Source organism: Mobula hypostoma, chromosome 19 (genome assembly GCF_963921235.1).
Source record: "Mobula hypostoma chromosome 19, sMobHyp1.1, whole genome shotgun sequence".
Classification (NCBI taxonomy): domain Eukaryota; kingdom Metazoa; phylum Chordata; class Chondrichthyes; order Myliobatiformes; family Myliobatidae; genus Mobula; species Mobula hypostoma.
In genome coordinates, this window is record NC_086115.1 from 58,353,608 (window position 1) to 58,367,680 (window position 14,073).

Consider the following 14,073-nt stretch of genomic DNA (forward strand, 5'->3'; position numbering starts at 1 on the left):
TTGCATTTATCAGTATATTACTCTATAAATAAACAGTAATAGTATTTGTAAAAGAGCGCGGATCGGGAAAACTCAGAAGTTCTCTCTCCAGCACTCATTGTTTGAGCATGTACAGACTTTTCTTCTTGTCATTATTCCCTAAACAATACAGTATAACAATTATTTACATGGCATTTACGTCGTATTAGGTATTATAAGTAATCTAGAGATGATTTAAAGTATACGGGAGGATGTGCAAAGGTCCGGAGCTCTCCCAGATCCTAAAGTCCACCGGCACTGAAAACAGGTTAATTATCAATATAATTATGATCAGAGGTATGCATTATGATCAGAGATTAAGGGAGCTATGGCTTTACTCTTCGGAGAGGAGGAGGATGAGAGGAGACATGATAGAGGTGTACAAGATAATAAGAGGAATAGATAGAGTGGATAGCCAGCGCCTCTTCCTCAGGGCACCACCGCTCAATACGAGGGAACATGGCTTTAAAGTAAGAGGTGGGAAGTTCAAGGGGGACATTAGAGGAAGGTTTTTTACTCAGAGAGTGGTTAGTGCATGGAATGCACTGCCTGAGACAGTGGTGGAGGCAGATACACTAGTGAAATTTAAGAGACTACTAGACAGGCATATGGAGGAATTTAAGTTGGGGGGTTATATGGGAGGCAGAGTTTGAGGGTCAGCACAACATTGTGGGCCGAAGGGCCTGTAATGTGCTGTACTAATCTATGTTCTATGTTTAATTATCAATTTTCTGAAATCCAAGAAATTCTGAATTCCGAAATGCAACTGGCCCAAGGATTTCAGATAAGGGATTGTGGACCTGCACAAAGAGAACCCTTTCCAGTCAAAATGAACTTGACAAGATTAAGCAGAAATCACGAGGGCTTAACAACCCTGGATAAGGCAACAATCAACAATTACAGATGCACAGGCCTGCATGGCTTATGATGCAGTTTATGTAATTAGCAAAGAAACTAGATTTTTAAAATCATGATTTATTTCCTTTATAATAACTACTAACAAAACAAGGAAGATAGTAATCAAGAATTAAACTGCCCTAGAGTTTTTAAGCATAAAGGACATCCCCTTTTCATGAAAATAATTCCAAGATTGAAGGGTTTGTCATATAAAGAGCGTACGATGGCTCTGGAGAATTCAGAAGAATACTTCATCAGGATTCAGAAGAATAAGGGGTGACCTCATTGAAACCTATCGAATGTTGAAAGGCCTCGATAGAGTGGATGTGGAGAGGATATTTCCTATGGTGAGGGAGTATAAGACAAGAGGACACAGACTCAGAAGTAGAGGGACCTCCATTTAGAACAGAGATGAGGAGGAATTTCTTTGGAAAGAGAATGGTGAATCTGTGGAACTTGTTGCCACAGGTGGCTGTGGATGCCAGGTCATTGGGTGTACCTAAGGCAGGGGTTGGTACACTCTTGATTAGTCAAGACGTGAAAGGAAAAGGAGAGAAGACAGGAGATTGGGACTGAGCGGGAAAATGGATCAGCCATGATGAAATGTCAGATCAGACTTGATGGGCCAAATGGCCCAATTCAGCTCTCATTTCTTGTGGTCTTGTGGTATGTTTTATTTTAAAAATACCAGTGCTGGTACTCCTCTGTAAAGACCACCTGTCCCTGATTTGTGTTCTTAATTGTTGTAGCGTGTTAGGGAGCCTTGGGACAATAATCCCTTCATGAAGATCCTTGCATCATCACCCTCCCCCACCTCTGTATATACTGTACTGCATTTCACCAATATCGCCCACCCAGTCACCCTCATCTCCATAACAGCCTGAGCTCCAGTTCCCACCTTGAAATGCCTAGGTTTCATAGTTTTAACACTTTTAGAGTGCAGCAAATAATGATTTCTCAAAGCAAAGATTTTTAATTACATAATTCTTTTGTATTTTCTGATTTGTCTTTAGCAAATGCTTCTTCGTCGAACCTACAAGAAATGCTTAAAGTTTAATGTCTAGGTAGAGAAATGATTGCAAAGTATTCGGGGATAACTGCAAGCAGTTTTTCCAGTATGTTTTCATCTCACTGGTAGAAGCATAGGAAGCAGGGTGTGGGTGGGCTCTGGGTTTATATTGTTTCACTTTAATTAAGTCTCAAAGTTCTAGAAGAAACCAATAGTTTCTCAAAGTATTTCTAAAATTCATGCAGAATTGATAACACTTTGGTAAGGTTTGACAGGCATCTGCTCTTAGGAGTATTCACCTGTTCAAGAAACCCCTGTAAAAATGGAGGAGTTTGCAGAATGGGAAGAACAAGAAGCTCTTTCACTTGCTTGTGTCTAAAGAAATTCACGGGCAGGTTTTGTGAAGTAGGTAAGAACGATTTTCTTTTCATTTGTACTAGATGAACATCCTTTAAGAATCTCTATCTCAATTCAATTGACGCAGTTGAATAGAAACCCTTAGATTAGTTATTTGAGACTAGTTTTCCTTTACTGGGTAAAGCACTTCCTAGGTTTCTTTATATTACCAGTTAATTCTGTACAAATCTTTAGAAAGGTATAGAATCTCTTATTAAGCCAAACAGTTAAAAGCAAAATTCATGGCTCAATACTTGTCAACTTGTTTGAGTTTTGGGGGATCTAGTGTAAAGATTAAGTTTAAAGCTTAAATGGGATGTGTAATACTGTAGAATTTTTGCCAATCTGCATATGACTCTTGGCTTTAATCTTCTATAGATACAGATGATTGTTATGAAGATAATGGTGAAAACTACAGGGGCAACGTTAGTATGACAGAACAAGGGAAAACATGTTTATACTGGAGTTCTCACTTGCTTCTAAGGAAACATATTAATATACTTGGAGACCAAGCTGAAGAAAACGGCCTTGGAGATCACAGATTTTGTAGGTAAATAAAACATCCGTATTTCTAATATAGTGATCACTGTGCCTAATTTCAACCCTAAATATGAGCTGGTGTAACACCAGGATCTTTAATACACTGGTCGGCATCCATTGGACATTGCCCATGAGAAGCCTACAATATCAAATACCAAACAGACACACATGTACTATCAAGGGGCAGAAGCACTGGTGATTGCAAGAGTAGAGATAAAGCATTGATGCATCTCATTAAAACCACAAATTAATGATATTTGAAGCAGCACACTCAAGGTGCTGGAGGAATTCAGCAGGTCAGCATCCATGGAAATGACATTTCTGGCTGAGACGCTTCTTCAGGACTGGAAAGGAAGGGGGAAGATGTAAGAATAAAAAGGAGAGGAAGGAGGATAGCTGGAAGGAGACAGATGAAGCCTGGAAGGTGGGAAAGGTAAAGGGCTGGAGAGGAAGGCTTGAACCAACTTGTACAATAATAATTACTGACTCAATCACTGTTCCCTCTAAGCTGTGCAGGTTCATGTCCATGCAGTAGCTGAAATGCTCTGGCACACATAGCCCTTATTGCACACAGCTGGGATTTTATTTTGTATGATGTCAATATAATTTTGAAATCTATGTTAATTTAATTGTGAAATACCATACCCTGTAATTATTTATGTGTTAATGAATATAATTAATAAATTTTCTAAATAATTAAAATGCCACAACCTTTACTTTGAAACATCTTAGAGCTTCAACAGCTTACATTGTTAGGGTTTCCAGTTACAACTCTGTTACAAATTGTAACAATAAACACAGAATGGAAGTCAGTAATTCACTGTTAATAAAGCGCCAGTCCACTGAACACAATACGAAAGATTTTCTTTTTTTTTTACTGCATTTCATTAGAGTCTTCAATAACTAAATAAAATCAAAATTACACTCAGACCTCACTAACAGTGAGGATGCATTCCTCGGGGATGGAATGCTATGTAAATCAGCGCTATGCAGGGTCATAAATGGACATGTGTGCCTGATTTTTAAAAAAACACACCCAAGATATATGATACATTATTTTACGTATCCACAGTAATTCATGGAGTAACGAATATGCAAATAGATCAAACCTGTACATTCGTGGGGCAGCAACAGTGGAGGGAAGAGGGTGGTGATTACATATTAGAGGAGGGGCCAGACTGTGGGTCCTCCTCTAACATTGGCTTCCTCATCAATTAGGCATCGAGATTTGACTGCCTTTTCTTAGGTTTCCTCTCATGAAGCAGCTCTTGGTAGCAGGAAATCATGTCGAGAACATCTCTCTTTGCCTTATATACAACCCTGAGATTCATTTTCTGGCAGGCATACTCAATAAATCAATAACAGAATAATAACAATAATAGAATCAACGAAAGGCATACCAACTTAAACTTGTGTGCAAAAGACAACAAACTGTGCAAATACAAAAAGAAAGAAATAATAATAATAAATAACTAAGCCATAAAAGTTGAGAACATGAAATGAAGGGTCCTTGAAAGTCAATCCATAGGCTATGGGAACAGTTCAGTGAAGTTGAGTGAAGTTATCTCCTTTGGTTTAAGAGCCTGATAGTTGAGACGTAATAACTCTTCCTGAACCTGGTGCTGTGGGACCATCAGAAAGAAGGTCCTGAGACTCCTGTACCTTCTCCCTGATGGCTGCAGCGAGAAGGGAGTATGGCCTGAGGGTGGGGGTGCTTGATGATGGATGCCGCTTTCTTGCAACAAAAGGATCAAAATTTATATCAATCATGTTGCAAACAACTAAAACTGTTCTTAACTCTATCATTCAACAGGAACCCTGACGATGATGCTAAACCTTGGTGCTTTTTCAAAGAACGCAGTGGAAGACTGAAGTGGGATTTTTGTTCAATCTCTCAATGTGAGAAAGGTGTGTGCAGTTCAGTCTTTGTTATGCTATGAATGTTGACTAGAATGCATCAAGTGCATTATTCACTACTTCCCTGCTCCTGGTATTGTGCTTTTTCAGGGACACATTTTGCCAGGTTTTCTCTTTTGTTTGTGAGCATCTGTCTCAACACAACCTTATTTTATCCATGCAATCCAAACTGAATATACAAATCCAGTGGAACGAAAGAGATGGTCAGGCAAAAAAATGTTCCTGACAAATGCTCTTTAAATACACGGAGCAAACAAAGCCTTAAGTTCATTCAAGCAGATACACACCAAGTCCCATGGTCTCAGGATAATGGATGAGTCACTTTGGATTTAGAAGAAAAGTTTCTCAAACAGTTGTCCTTGGATATCTCTAGCTCAGGGAGTTATGGATTCTCAGTTGTTGATTTCACTCAAAGTTATAATCAATAGAGTTTTCAACAACAAGGGAATCAGAAGGTTATGAAGATGAGAAAGGGGACACGGATGACTTAGTGATTCAGACAGGCAGAGGAAGAACAAGGGGGGCCCATGTTCCTATGCCTGCTGCCATTTCCATTCTCGTTGTTTTATTTTCAATACGATTCATAATCTAAGGGAATTAAAGCAAAGAAATTCAAATAAAATCCAGACAGTTGCAGGCATGATGAATCAAAAGGCATCTATTACATTGCTTCATAATAAAAAAAATTCCATACCATGCTGAAAGTGCTTGTTGTCCACTGCAATCTCCTTGTCTTGACAATAAACTTCTATTCTATTTCCTTCTCTCAATTGCTCTGTCTCCACTGCATCTGCTCTCACGATGAGGCTTTTCATTCCAGAACGAAGGAGATGTGTTCCTTCTTCAAAGAAAGCGCTTCCCTTCCTCCGCCATCAACGCTGCCCTCAACTGCATCTCTTCTATTTCACACACATCTGCTCTCACCCCATCCTCCCGCCGCCCTACCAGGGGTGGAGTTCCTCTTGTCCTCACGTACCATCCCACCTGTTTACGTGTACAGCACATAATTCTCCGCAACTACCACTGTCTCCAAGGATCCCACCTCTAAGCAGATCTTTCCCTCTGCCCCCCCCACAACTTTCTGCTTTCTACAGGGATCGCTCCCTACATGACTCCCTTGTCCATTCGTCCCTCTCCACTGATCTCCCTCCTGGCACTTATCCTTGCAAGTGGAACAAGTGCTACACCTGCCCCTACACCTCCTCCCTCACTACCATTCAGGGCCCCAAATAGTTCTTCCAGGTGAGGTGACACTTCACCTGTGTGTCTGTTAGGGTCATATACTGTGTTTGGTGCTCCTGGTGTGACCTCCTGTTTATCAGTGAGACCTGGTGTCCGCCAGAAAAAGCGGGATCTCCCAGTGGCCACCCATTTTAATTCCACTTCCCATTCCTATTGCCAGACATCCCACCCTGCAAAAACTCATTTCAGGGAGGTAGCATCCTCCCACCACCCCCCCACCCCCCCCCCGCCCCGGTCGACCTCCAAGGGTGTATGTAATACTTTGTTTAGTGATTTTGTCTAATCTGTAAACCAAGTTGGGTACATGCAGAAAATGTGACATTAAAGTATGTACTTATATTATATTATCATGTTTATTCTATTACAACTTTAAGCAAGTCTACAGGGAGTTTGGTCTCATCACATAGGACATCAATAGAGTAGCTCCTTAGCAGCTAGCCAGCTAGTTTAAATAACGTTAGCTACGCTAATGAACGAATGATACCTTAAGCTCACCTCAACATGTCTTTTACATTTTAACCCACCATGGGCAATAGAAAAGTCACTGTTGCAAACACTGTCATTATTTTTGAGGTCGACTATAAAGGCCGCCCACAGAGAAAACTGACTCTTTGACTCCGGTCTGCCATTTCATCATGGCTGATCCTGGATCCCATTCAACCCCATACACCTGCTTTCTCACCATATTCCTCGATGCCCTGACCAATCAGAAATCTATCAAATTCTGCTTTGAATATACCCATGGACTTGGCTTCATCCACAGACTGTGGCAGAGCATTCCACACATTCACCACTCTTTGGTTAAAAAACAATTCCTCCTTAATTCTGTTCTAAAAAGTCGTCCCTCAATTTTGATGTTGTGCCCTTTAGTTCTGGATACCCCCACCAGAGGAAACATCCTCTCCACATCCACCCTATCTAGTCCTTTCAACATTTAGTAGGTTTTGATGAGATGCCCCCTGCATTCTTCTAAATTCCAGTGAGTACAGGCCCAAAGCTGCCAAACGCTCCTCATATGTTAACCCCTTCGTTCCTGCAATCATCCTTGTGAACCTCCTCTGGACTCTCTCCAATGACAATACATCCTTTCTGAGATGAGGGGCCCAAAACTGTTGACAATACTCCATGTGTAGCCTGACTAGTGTCTTATAAAGCCTCAGCATTATCTCCTTGTTTTTATATTCGATTTCCCTTGAAATAAATGGCACCATTGCATTTACCTTCTTTACCACAGAATCAACCTATGAATTAATCTTCTGAGAGTTTTGCACAAGGACTCCTAAGTCCCTTTGCACCTCTGATTTTTGAATTTTCTCCCCATGTAGATAGTAGTCTGCACTATTGTTCCTTTTACCAAAATGCATTCATACATTTCCCAACACTATATTCCATCTGCTACTTTTTTGCCCATTCTTCCAATTTGTCTGAGTCCTGCTACAATCTCATTGCTTCCTCAGCACTACCTACCCCTCCACCTATCTTCGTATTATCTGCAAACTTTGCCATAAAGCCATCAATTCCATTATCCAAATCATCGACAAACAATGTCAAAAGTAGTGGTTCCAATACAGACCCCTGAGGAACACCGCTAGTCACTGGCAGCCAACCAGAACAGACCCCTTTTATTCCCACTTGCCGCCTCCTGCCTGTCAGCCAATCCTCTATGCATGCCAGTATATTTCTTGTAACACCATAGGTTTTATCTTGCTAAGCAGCTTCATGTGAGGCACTTTATCAAATGCTTTCTAAGTGCCAGGAGGGAGATCAGTGGGAAGGGATGAATGGACAAGGAAGTCACGTGGGGAGTGATCTCTGCAGAAAGCAGAAAGTGAGGGGGAGGGAAAGGTGTGCTTGGTGGAGGGATCCCGTTGGAGGTGGCGGAAGTTTCAGAGAATTATGTTCTGGACGCAGAGGCTGGTAGGGTAGTAGGTGAAATGCCTCTTGTCCATTTGTCCCTCCCCACTGATCTCCCTCCTGGCACTTATCCTTGCAAGTGAAACAAGTGCTACACCTGCCCCTACACCACCTCCCTCACTACCATTCAGGGCCCCAAACAGTCCTTCCAGATGAGGCAACACTTCACCTGTGAGTCTGTTGGGGTCACATACTGTGTCCGATGCTCCCAGTGTGGCCTCCTGTATATCGGGGAGAGTTGACGCAGATTGGGAGACAGTTTCACTGAGCACCTACACTCAGACCACAGAAAAAGCGGGATTCCCTACTCACCACCTATTCCACTTCCCATTCCCATTCTGATATGTCTATCCAAAGCCTCCTCTACTGTTATGATGAGGCCATACTCAGGTTGGAGAAAAAACACCCTATATTCCATCTGCGTAACCTCCAGCCTGATAGCATGATCGTCGATATCTCAAACTTCCGGAATGACCCCCCCCCCCCCCACCCACCACCACCCCCCGCCGCCACTTTCACCATTCCCCATCTCCTTTCCCCTCTCTCACCTTATCTGCTTGCCCGCCCATTGCCTCCCTCTGGTGCTCCTCCATGCTTTTCTTCTTCCATGGCCTTCTGTCCTTTCCCATTTGATCCCCTCTTCTCCAGCCCTGTAACTCTTTCACTAATCAAATTCCCAACTCTTTACTTCACTTGTCTTTTCCCCTCTCCTGGTTTCACCTATCACCTTATGTTTCTCCATCCCTTCCCACTCTCCCACCTTTTAACTTTACTCCTAATCTTTTTTTTTCTAATCCTGCTGGAGGGTCTCAGTCCAAAATGTTGACTGTACTCTTTTCCATAGATGCTGCTTGGCCTGCTGAGTTCCTCCAGCATTTTGTGCATGTTGTTTGGATTTCTAGCATCTGCAGACTTTCTCTTGTTTCAGTTTTATTCTACCAGGTTATGTCATTAACTTAGTTCATTCCTTATCAGAATCAGGTTTAATACCACCGGCATATGTCGTGAAATTTGTTAACTTTGCGGCAGTATTACATTGCAATACATGATAATAGAAAACGAAACAGTGAATTACAGTAAATATGCACACACACTGTATGTATAATAGCTAAATTAAATCAGTAGTGCAAAAGTGTGGTAGTGTTCATGAGTTCAATGTCCATTCAGAAATCTGATGACAGAGGGGAAGAAGCTGTTCCTGAATCACTGAGTGTGTGCCTTCAGGCTTCTGTACCTCCTTCCTGATGGTAACAATGAGAATAGGGCATGCCTTGGGTGATGGGGGTCCTTAATGATGGATGCCACCTTCCTGAGGCACCATTCCTTGAAGATGTCTTGGATACTGTGGAGAGCTAGTACGCATGATGGAGCTGACTAATTTTACAATTCTCTGCAACGACCTGTCAGAATGCTCTCCATGGTACACCTGTGGAAATCTGCAAGTGTTTTAGGTGACACACCAAATCTTCTCAAACTCCTAATGAAATATAGCTGCTGTCTTGCTTCTTTATAGCTGCATTGATATGCCAGAACCAAGTTAAGTCCTCGAAGATATTAACATGCAGAAAATTCCAAACCTTACGTAGGCTAATGAAATTTCACTTAGCTTACGGTGTATGGACTTGGCTATGAAGATCCTAGTCTGTATACGGGGATCTCAACAAACCCTTTTCAGACCAAGTTTCAGATTTAAAATGCACTTTATTCTTATTCTGGTCAGAATACTCTGGAAGTGTAGAGTAAGTTTGTGTTTAGTCAAGCTTGCTTTGTGACGAGAGTCCTTGATAAGAATGATTTGGACCCAAATACTGGAGTATCCACGGCAAGGATTGAGACACGGTTTCAAACTGGATCACGAACCTGATCACAAAACAAACATTAGACCAGATCATGAGTAGGCTTACGACTGAACACCAAACTTCTGTTCAGGTGCTCCTTAAATGCTCAATCCTTGGCACCCAAAACATGACTGCCAACTAGTGGGACTGTCCTGAATCTTTAAAAGGGCCACGACAACTACCATAATCTGGGGAGTTAGTGCGTCTAAACCTCAGAAGCTGGCACGATGGGGGCTTGGTGCGATAGTGGTGAGAACTCCAAACAAATCATTCCAAACAGTATCTGGGACCAGGAACGTGCTGCTTGGACAAGGATTAGAATTTAAATTATTGGTAACCAAAAGCAATTTGTAATTGATGTAGAATACACCCTCATGCCTGAGGCTGAACCTGACGCAGTCACCGAGACCATTGCTGCAACAGAGCGCCCTCAAACCTTTGAAAGCTGTGGCAAAGCATTAAGCCCCAGGCGAAGTATAGCTCGTATCTATGGTGGAAGGAAGACCGTGCTTGGCAGACACCCTTGGCAAGCATCTTTACAACTAAAAGCTCATGTAGGTATTTATGAAGAAGGACATCTATGTGGAGGGGCCTTGATTGCACCTTGCTGGGTTCTTACGGCAGCTCACTGCTTGGAAGCAAGGTATGATAGCACAAATTATCAATGTAACTGTATAATCTGAAGGATCTGGAACTAGAAGCAATATAATTAATATTGTGCAGATAATTTAAATAAATATTAATTTTTTTAATTATTTCTATTTGGACTTAAAAAACATCTAGTTGGGTAAAAATAAAAAAAACTGCAGATGCTGGAAATCTTAGGTAAAATCAGAAATTGCTGAATACATTCCAAAGGACAGGCATGCACTTTTACAACAGAGCAAGTGGCTACTGACTAGCTAGGGCAGAGGGGGTATGATATGATAGGCAACATAAAGCTTAAAGTTACCATGTGGTATGAACATTCGACAAAGCTACATGAGAGAGACCGAACACAGTTCTTATGACAGCTTGTGTGACTGTTTTCCTGACAGCTGTCTAAGTGCCAGGTGCTGGTTTGTGGGACATTGGTTATTTCCAGAGATGAATCTTAGTCAACATGATTTCCTCAAACAGATATTAAACAGAAAAAGCTGATAGAAATTGTGGATGAAGTCACTACCCAACAATTCTTAAACTCATCGTGAATACAGAGATGCACAAAGTGCAGGAAATCAAACTGTGTTGAATTTGGTTTAAGGGAAGGAGTTGAACTGAAAACTATTCCAGAAGCCCATCCTCTGAATTGTTTCTATCCAATGAATTTCAGAATAACATAGATGCACAAAGATGTGAATCCATTCTTGTAGTGTGGAATAAATCTCCTGCAGTTTGTGACACAGTTCCTTCAATTAAAATTCTCCAAAAATGAACACAGTTGACAGCTGATTCAACTAATGCTCTTTTGATACTTGAATTTATTTTTAATGTAGATATGATTTGAATTCCTCTATTCAAACTGCGTAAAAGCTATATAACATTGAAAGGATCTCATTTGGTCGGGGTTGAGCGTGGATGTTATGCCCCAGCAGTCTATGTAACACACAAGTCAGTCTGCAAGCCAGGAAGAGCAAGTTGTTGCCCATGTGGCAGACACCCCCTTTCCACTCAGCTAATGAATCCAAAACCCTTTTATATGCCATGGACCCCTACCATGTGGATCCCAGATTAGGAACCCCTGATCCAAGGGAACGACAGAGACCAGTACAGTTTGGCACCAGTGGCGTCGCAGGAGTCGCCAGTCAGCATTGAACCCAACATAGGACTGTCTTGGGGAGTTCAGCCCTGGATGTTTCCTCAGTATTTACTCCTAACGTTTTCCCCATGCATGGGTATAGCACCAGGCAGTGGAGGCTTGAGATCAGAGTTTTCCTTCTCTGAGAGAAGCTGCCAATCACGGCTGGTGAGCCCCATCTGCCCAAAGCAACTGATTTTACCGAACCGTAACCCGCCTTTGCCCCTTCTCCTGTCAGTAGAATTGGTTCCGCTGGTCTTAGTAGCTCAGCCACACGTGAAGGCCAGGAGCCGGACTTGGTTGTCAGAGGATATTTGAGGTGCACACTATTTGGGGCATTGAATAAGTAGAGAGAGCTTATCCCCATTACCACCTCCCTGGCTATAACAAATCCCTTGTAGTCTCCTAGTAACACTTAAAATAATTTTTAAGCAACTTACCATTAACTATTATGTATTCTAGGTAATACACACAAAATGCTGGAGCAATTCAGCAGGCCAGGCAGCGTCTATGGAAAAAAGTACAGTTGACGTTTCGGCCCAAAATGTCAACTGTACTTTTTTCCATAGATGCTGCCCAGCGTGCTGAGTTCCTCCAGCATTTTGCATTTGTTGCTCGGATTTCCAGCATCTGCAGATTTTCTCTTGTTTGTGATGTATTCTAGGTACTGACACTTACTAGTTCCTTGTGTTTAGGAAAAGACAATCATTCCCATATCTTTTTATGGAATATACCAGCATATACAATATTTCTCGGATTCTGTGTGATTACCTCAGATCAGCAACAGTTTTTCAGTATTTCTCAGGAAAAAGACACAGTTCTCTAAATTGGCATTAATGTTGGTTGAGGCAAACAATGCAAAAATTATTCTGTTCAATGACCATTATTTATCTTGAATTACTTGTCAATATTTTGGAGGGAATTTCAGACAAATCCTAGCTCAATCAATCAATTAATGGCATGATGAAAGCACAAAGTAATAGTTAAGTATTTCCTACAAAAATTGCTATGAAATAAAGTACAGAAATTTGTAAAATAAAAACAAGCAGAATAACCTACAGAGAATACATAACAGAAAATATAGATAGCTATATTCTTTGATTTTTTTTTACATGAAAACCTTCTAAATTACCTGCCTGCAAATGCTTAGCTATTGTGTTGCATGGGCTGATATGGAAATGACTGCATAGCAGAATTTAATTTGGGCACTAATTTCCAATAAAAATATACTTATTTTTAACTCCTCAATGATTTGTAGCCAACAACCCAAGCACTATCAAATATTACTCGGGAAGCATAATATAGAATACACGGAACTCAATGAACAAAAGTTTGATGTTGAGAGAGTGATTGTACATCCAGACTATGAAGAGACAGACAGAGCCTTATATAATGACATTGGTGAGAAAATTGTTTGTATTCTCGTCTATTTCTCATCCAATTTGATAGAGTGTCAAATTAATTGGGTGGTTGGATTCAATGATAGTTACTCAGTCCCTTTGATTAATTAAGAGTAATGTTATAATTTTTTCAAATTTTGTAACTTAAGCATGCTATATGCTATAAAGGTATCTGAACTCCCAGTATTGTTATCACTAGATTCTAAGTTTAAATCACAAACAAGATTCACTTTATTATTAGTAATGATTCCCTGAATAGATTTGTTTTTCACAATTTGTTTTGGTTCCTTTTTTTAAATCCATTTCTCCTTTTCAAAGTTATAAGCAGTTATGAAGTTTCACCGTGACTAATTCTAAGAAAATTATAACAACTCAGAACAGAAAATCTTACTTAAGCTGCATTGTAAATTTGTTTGTGAAATCCTAAGTTAGTAAAACTTATCTTTCAGCCTTAGTGAAGTTGAAACATATTGACGGATGGTGTGCCAATGAGACCAGATATGTCAAAACAGTATGTTTACCGGATCGTAATCCACCTCTCAACGCGTCGTGCTACATTTCAGGATGGGGTGTAACAGAATCAGGTAATCAAATGCATCATGTTTTGTCTTTCATAAAAAATGTGAAAGTGCTGTGTTTAAAATCCGGTACCCACCCGGACAAGTCTCATCAGAGTGAGCAACACACACAAAATGCTGGAGGAACTCAGCAGGCCAGGCAGCATCTACAGAAAAAGAGTACAGTTGACGGTTCAACTAAAGGTCTCAGCCTGAAACACTGACTGTTGAGTTCTGAGGAAAGTTTTTTTGCTCAAAATGTCAACTGTTGAGCCCTGATGGATTGGGGCAGGGGGGAGCAGGACTCTGGATTTTTCGATCATTGGGATCTCCTCTGAGGAAGATATGACCTGTACAAAAAGGATGGGTTACATCTGAATCTGAGGGGGACCGATATACTTCTGGGCAGGTCTGCTAGGACTGTTGGGGAGGGTTTAAACTAATTTGGCAGGATGATGGGAACCAGAGTGATAGGGCTGAAGATGGGACAGTTGGTATACAATTAGATGCATTGTGCAATGAGACCATGAGGAAGGACCGGCAGAAGACAAGGAAAAATTGCAGTTGA

The 14,073-nt window shown here is 41.1% G+C and overlaps 1 protein-coding gene across 2 annotated transcripts in view; it reads left to right on the forward strand.

The window, feature by feature from the left end:
• The window catches only part of LOC134359073 (hyaluronan-binding protein 2-like), a 57,612-nt gene that overhangs the window by 31,247 nt on the left and 12,292 nt on the right, over positions 1-14,073 (forward strand). For both annotated transcript variants that reach the window (XM_063071981.1, XM_063071980.1), the window contains exons 6-11: positions 2,214-2,333; positions 2,699-2,870; positions 4,674-4,768; positions 10,135-10,414; positions 12,807-12,949; positions 13,398-13,532. In XM_063071981.1, the coding sequence (XP_062928051.1) occupies positions 2,214-2,333; positions 2,699-2,870; positions 4,674-4,768; positions 10,135-10,414; positions 12,807-12,949; positions 13,398-13,532 (945 nt within the window). The remainder of the gene's footprint in view (positions 1-2,213; positions 2,334-2,698; positions 2,871-4,673; positions 4,769-10,134; positions 10,415-12,806; positions 12,950-13,397; positions 13,533-14,073) is intronic.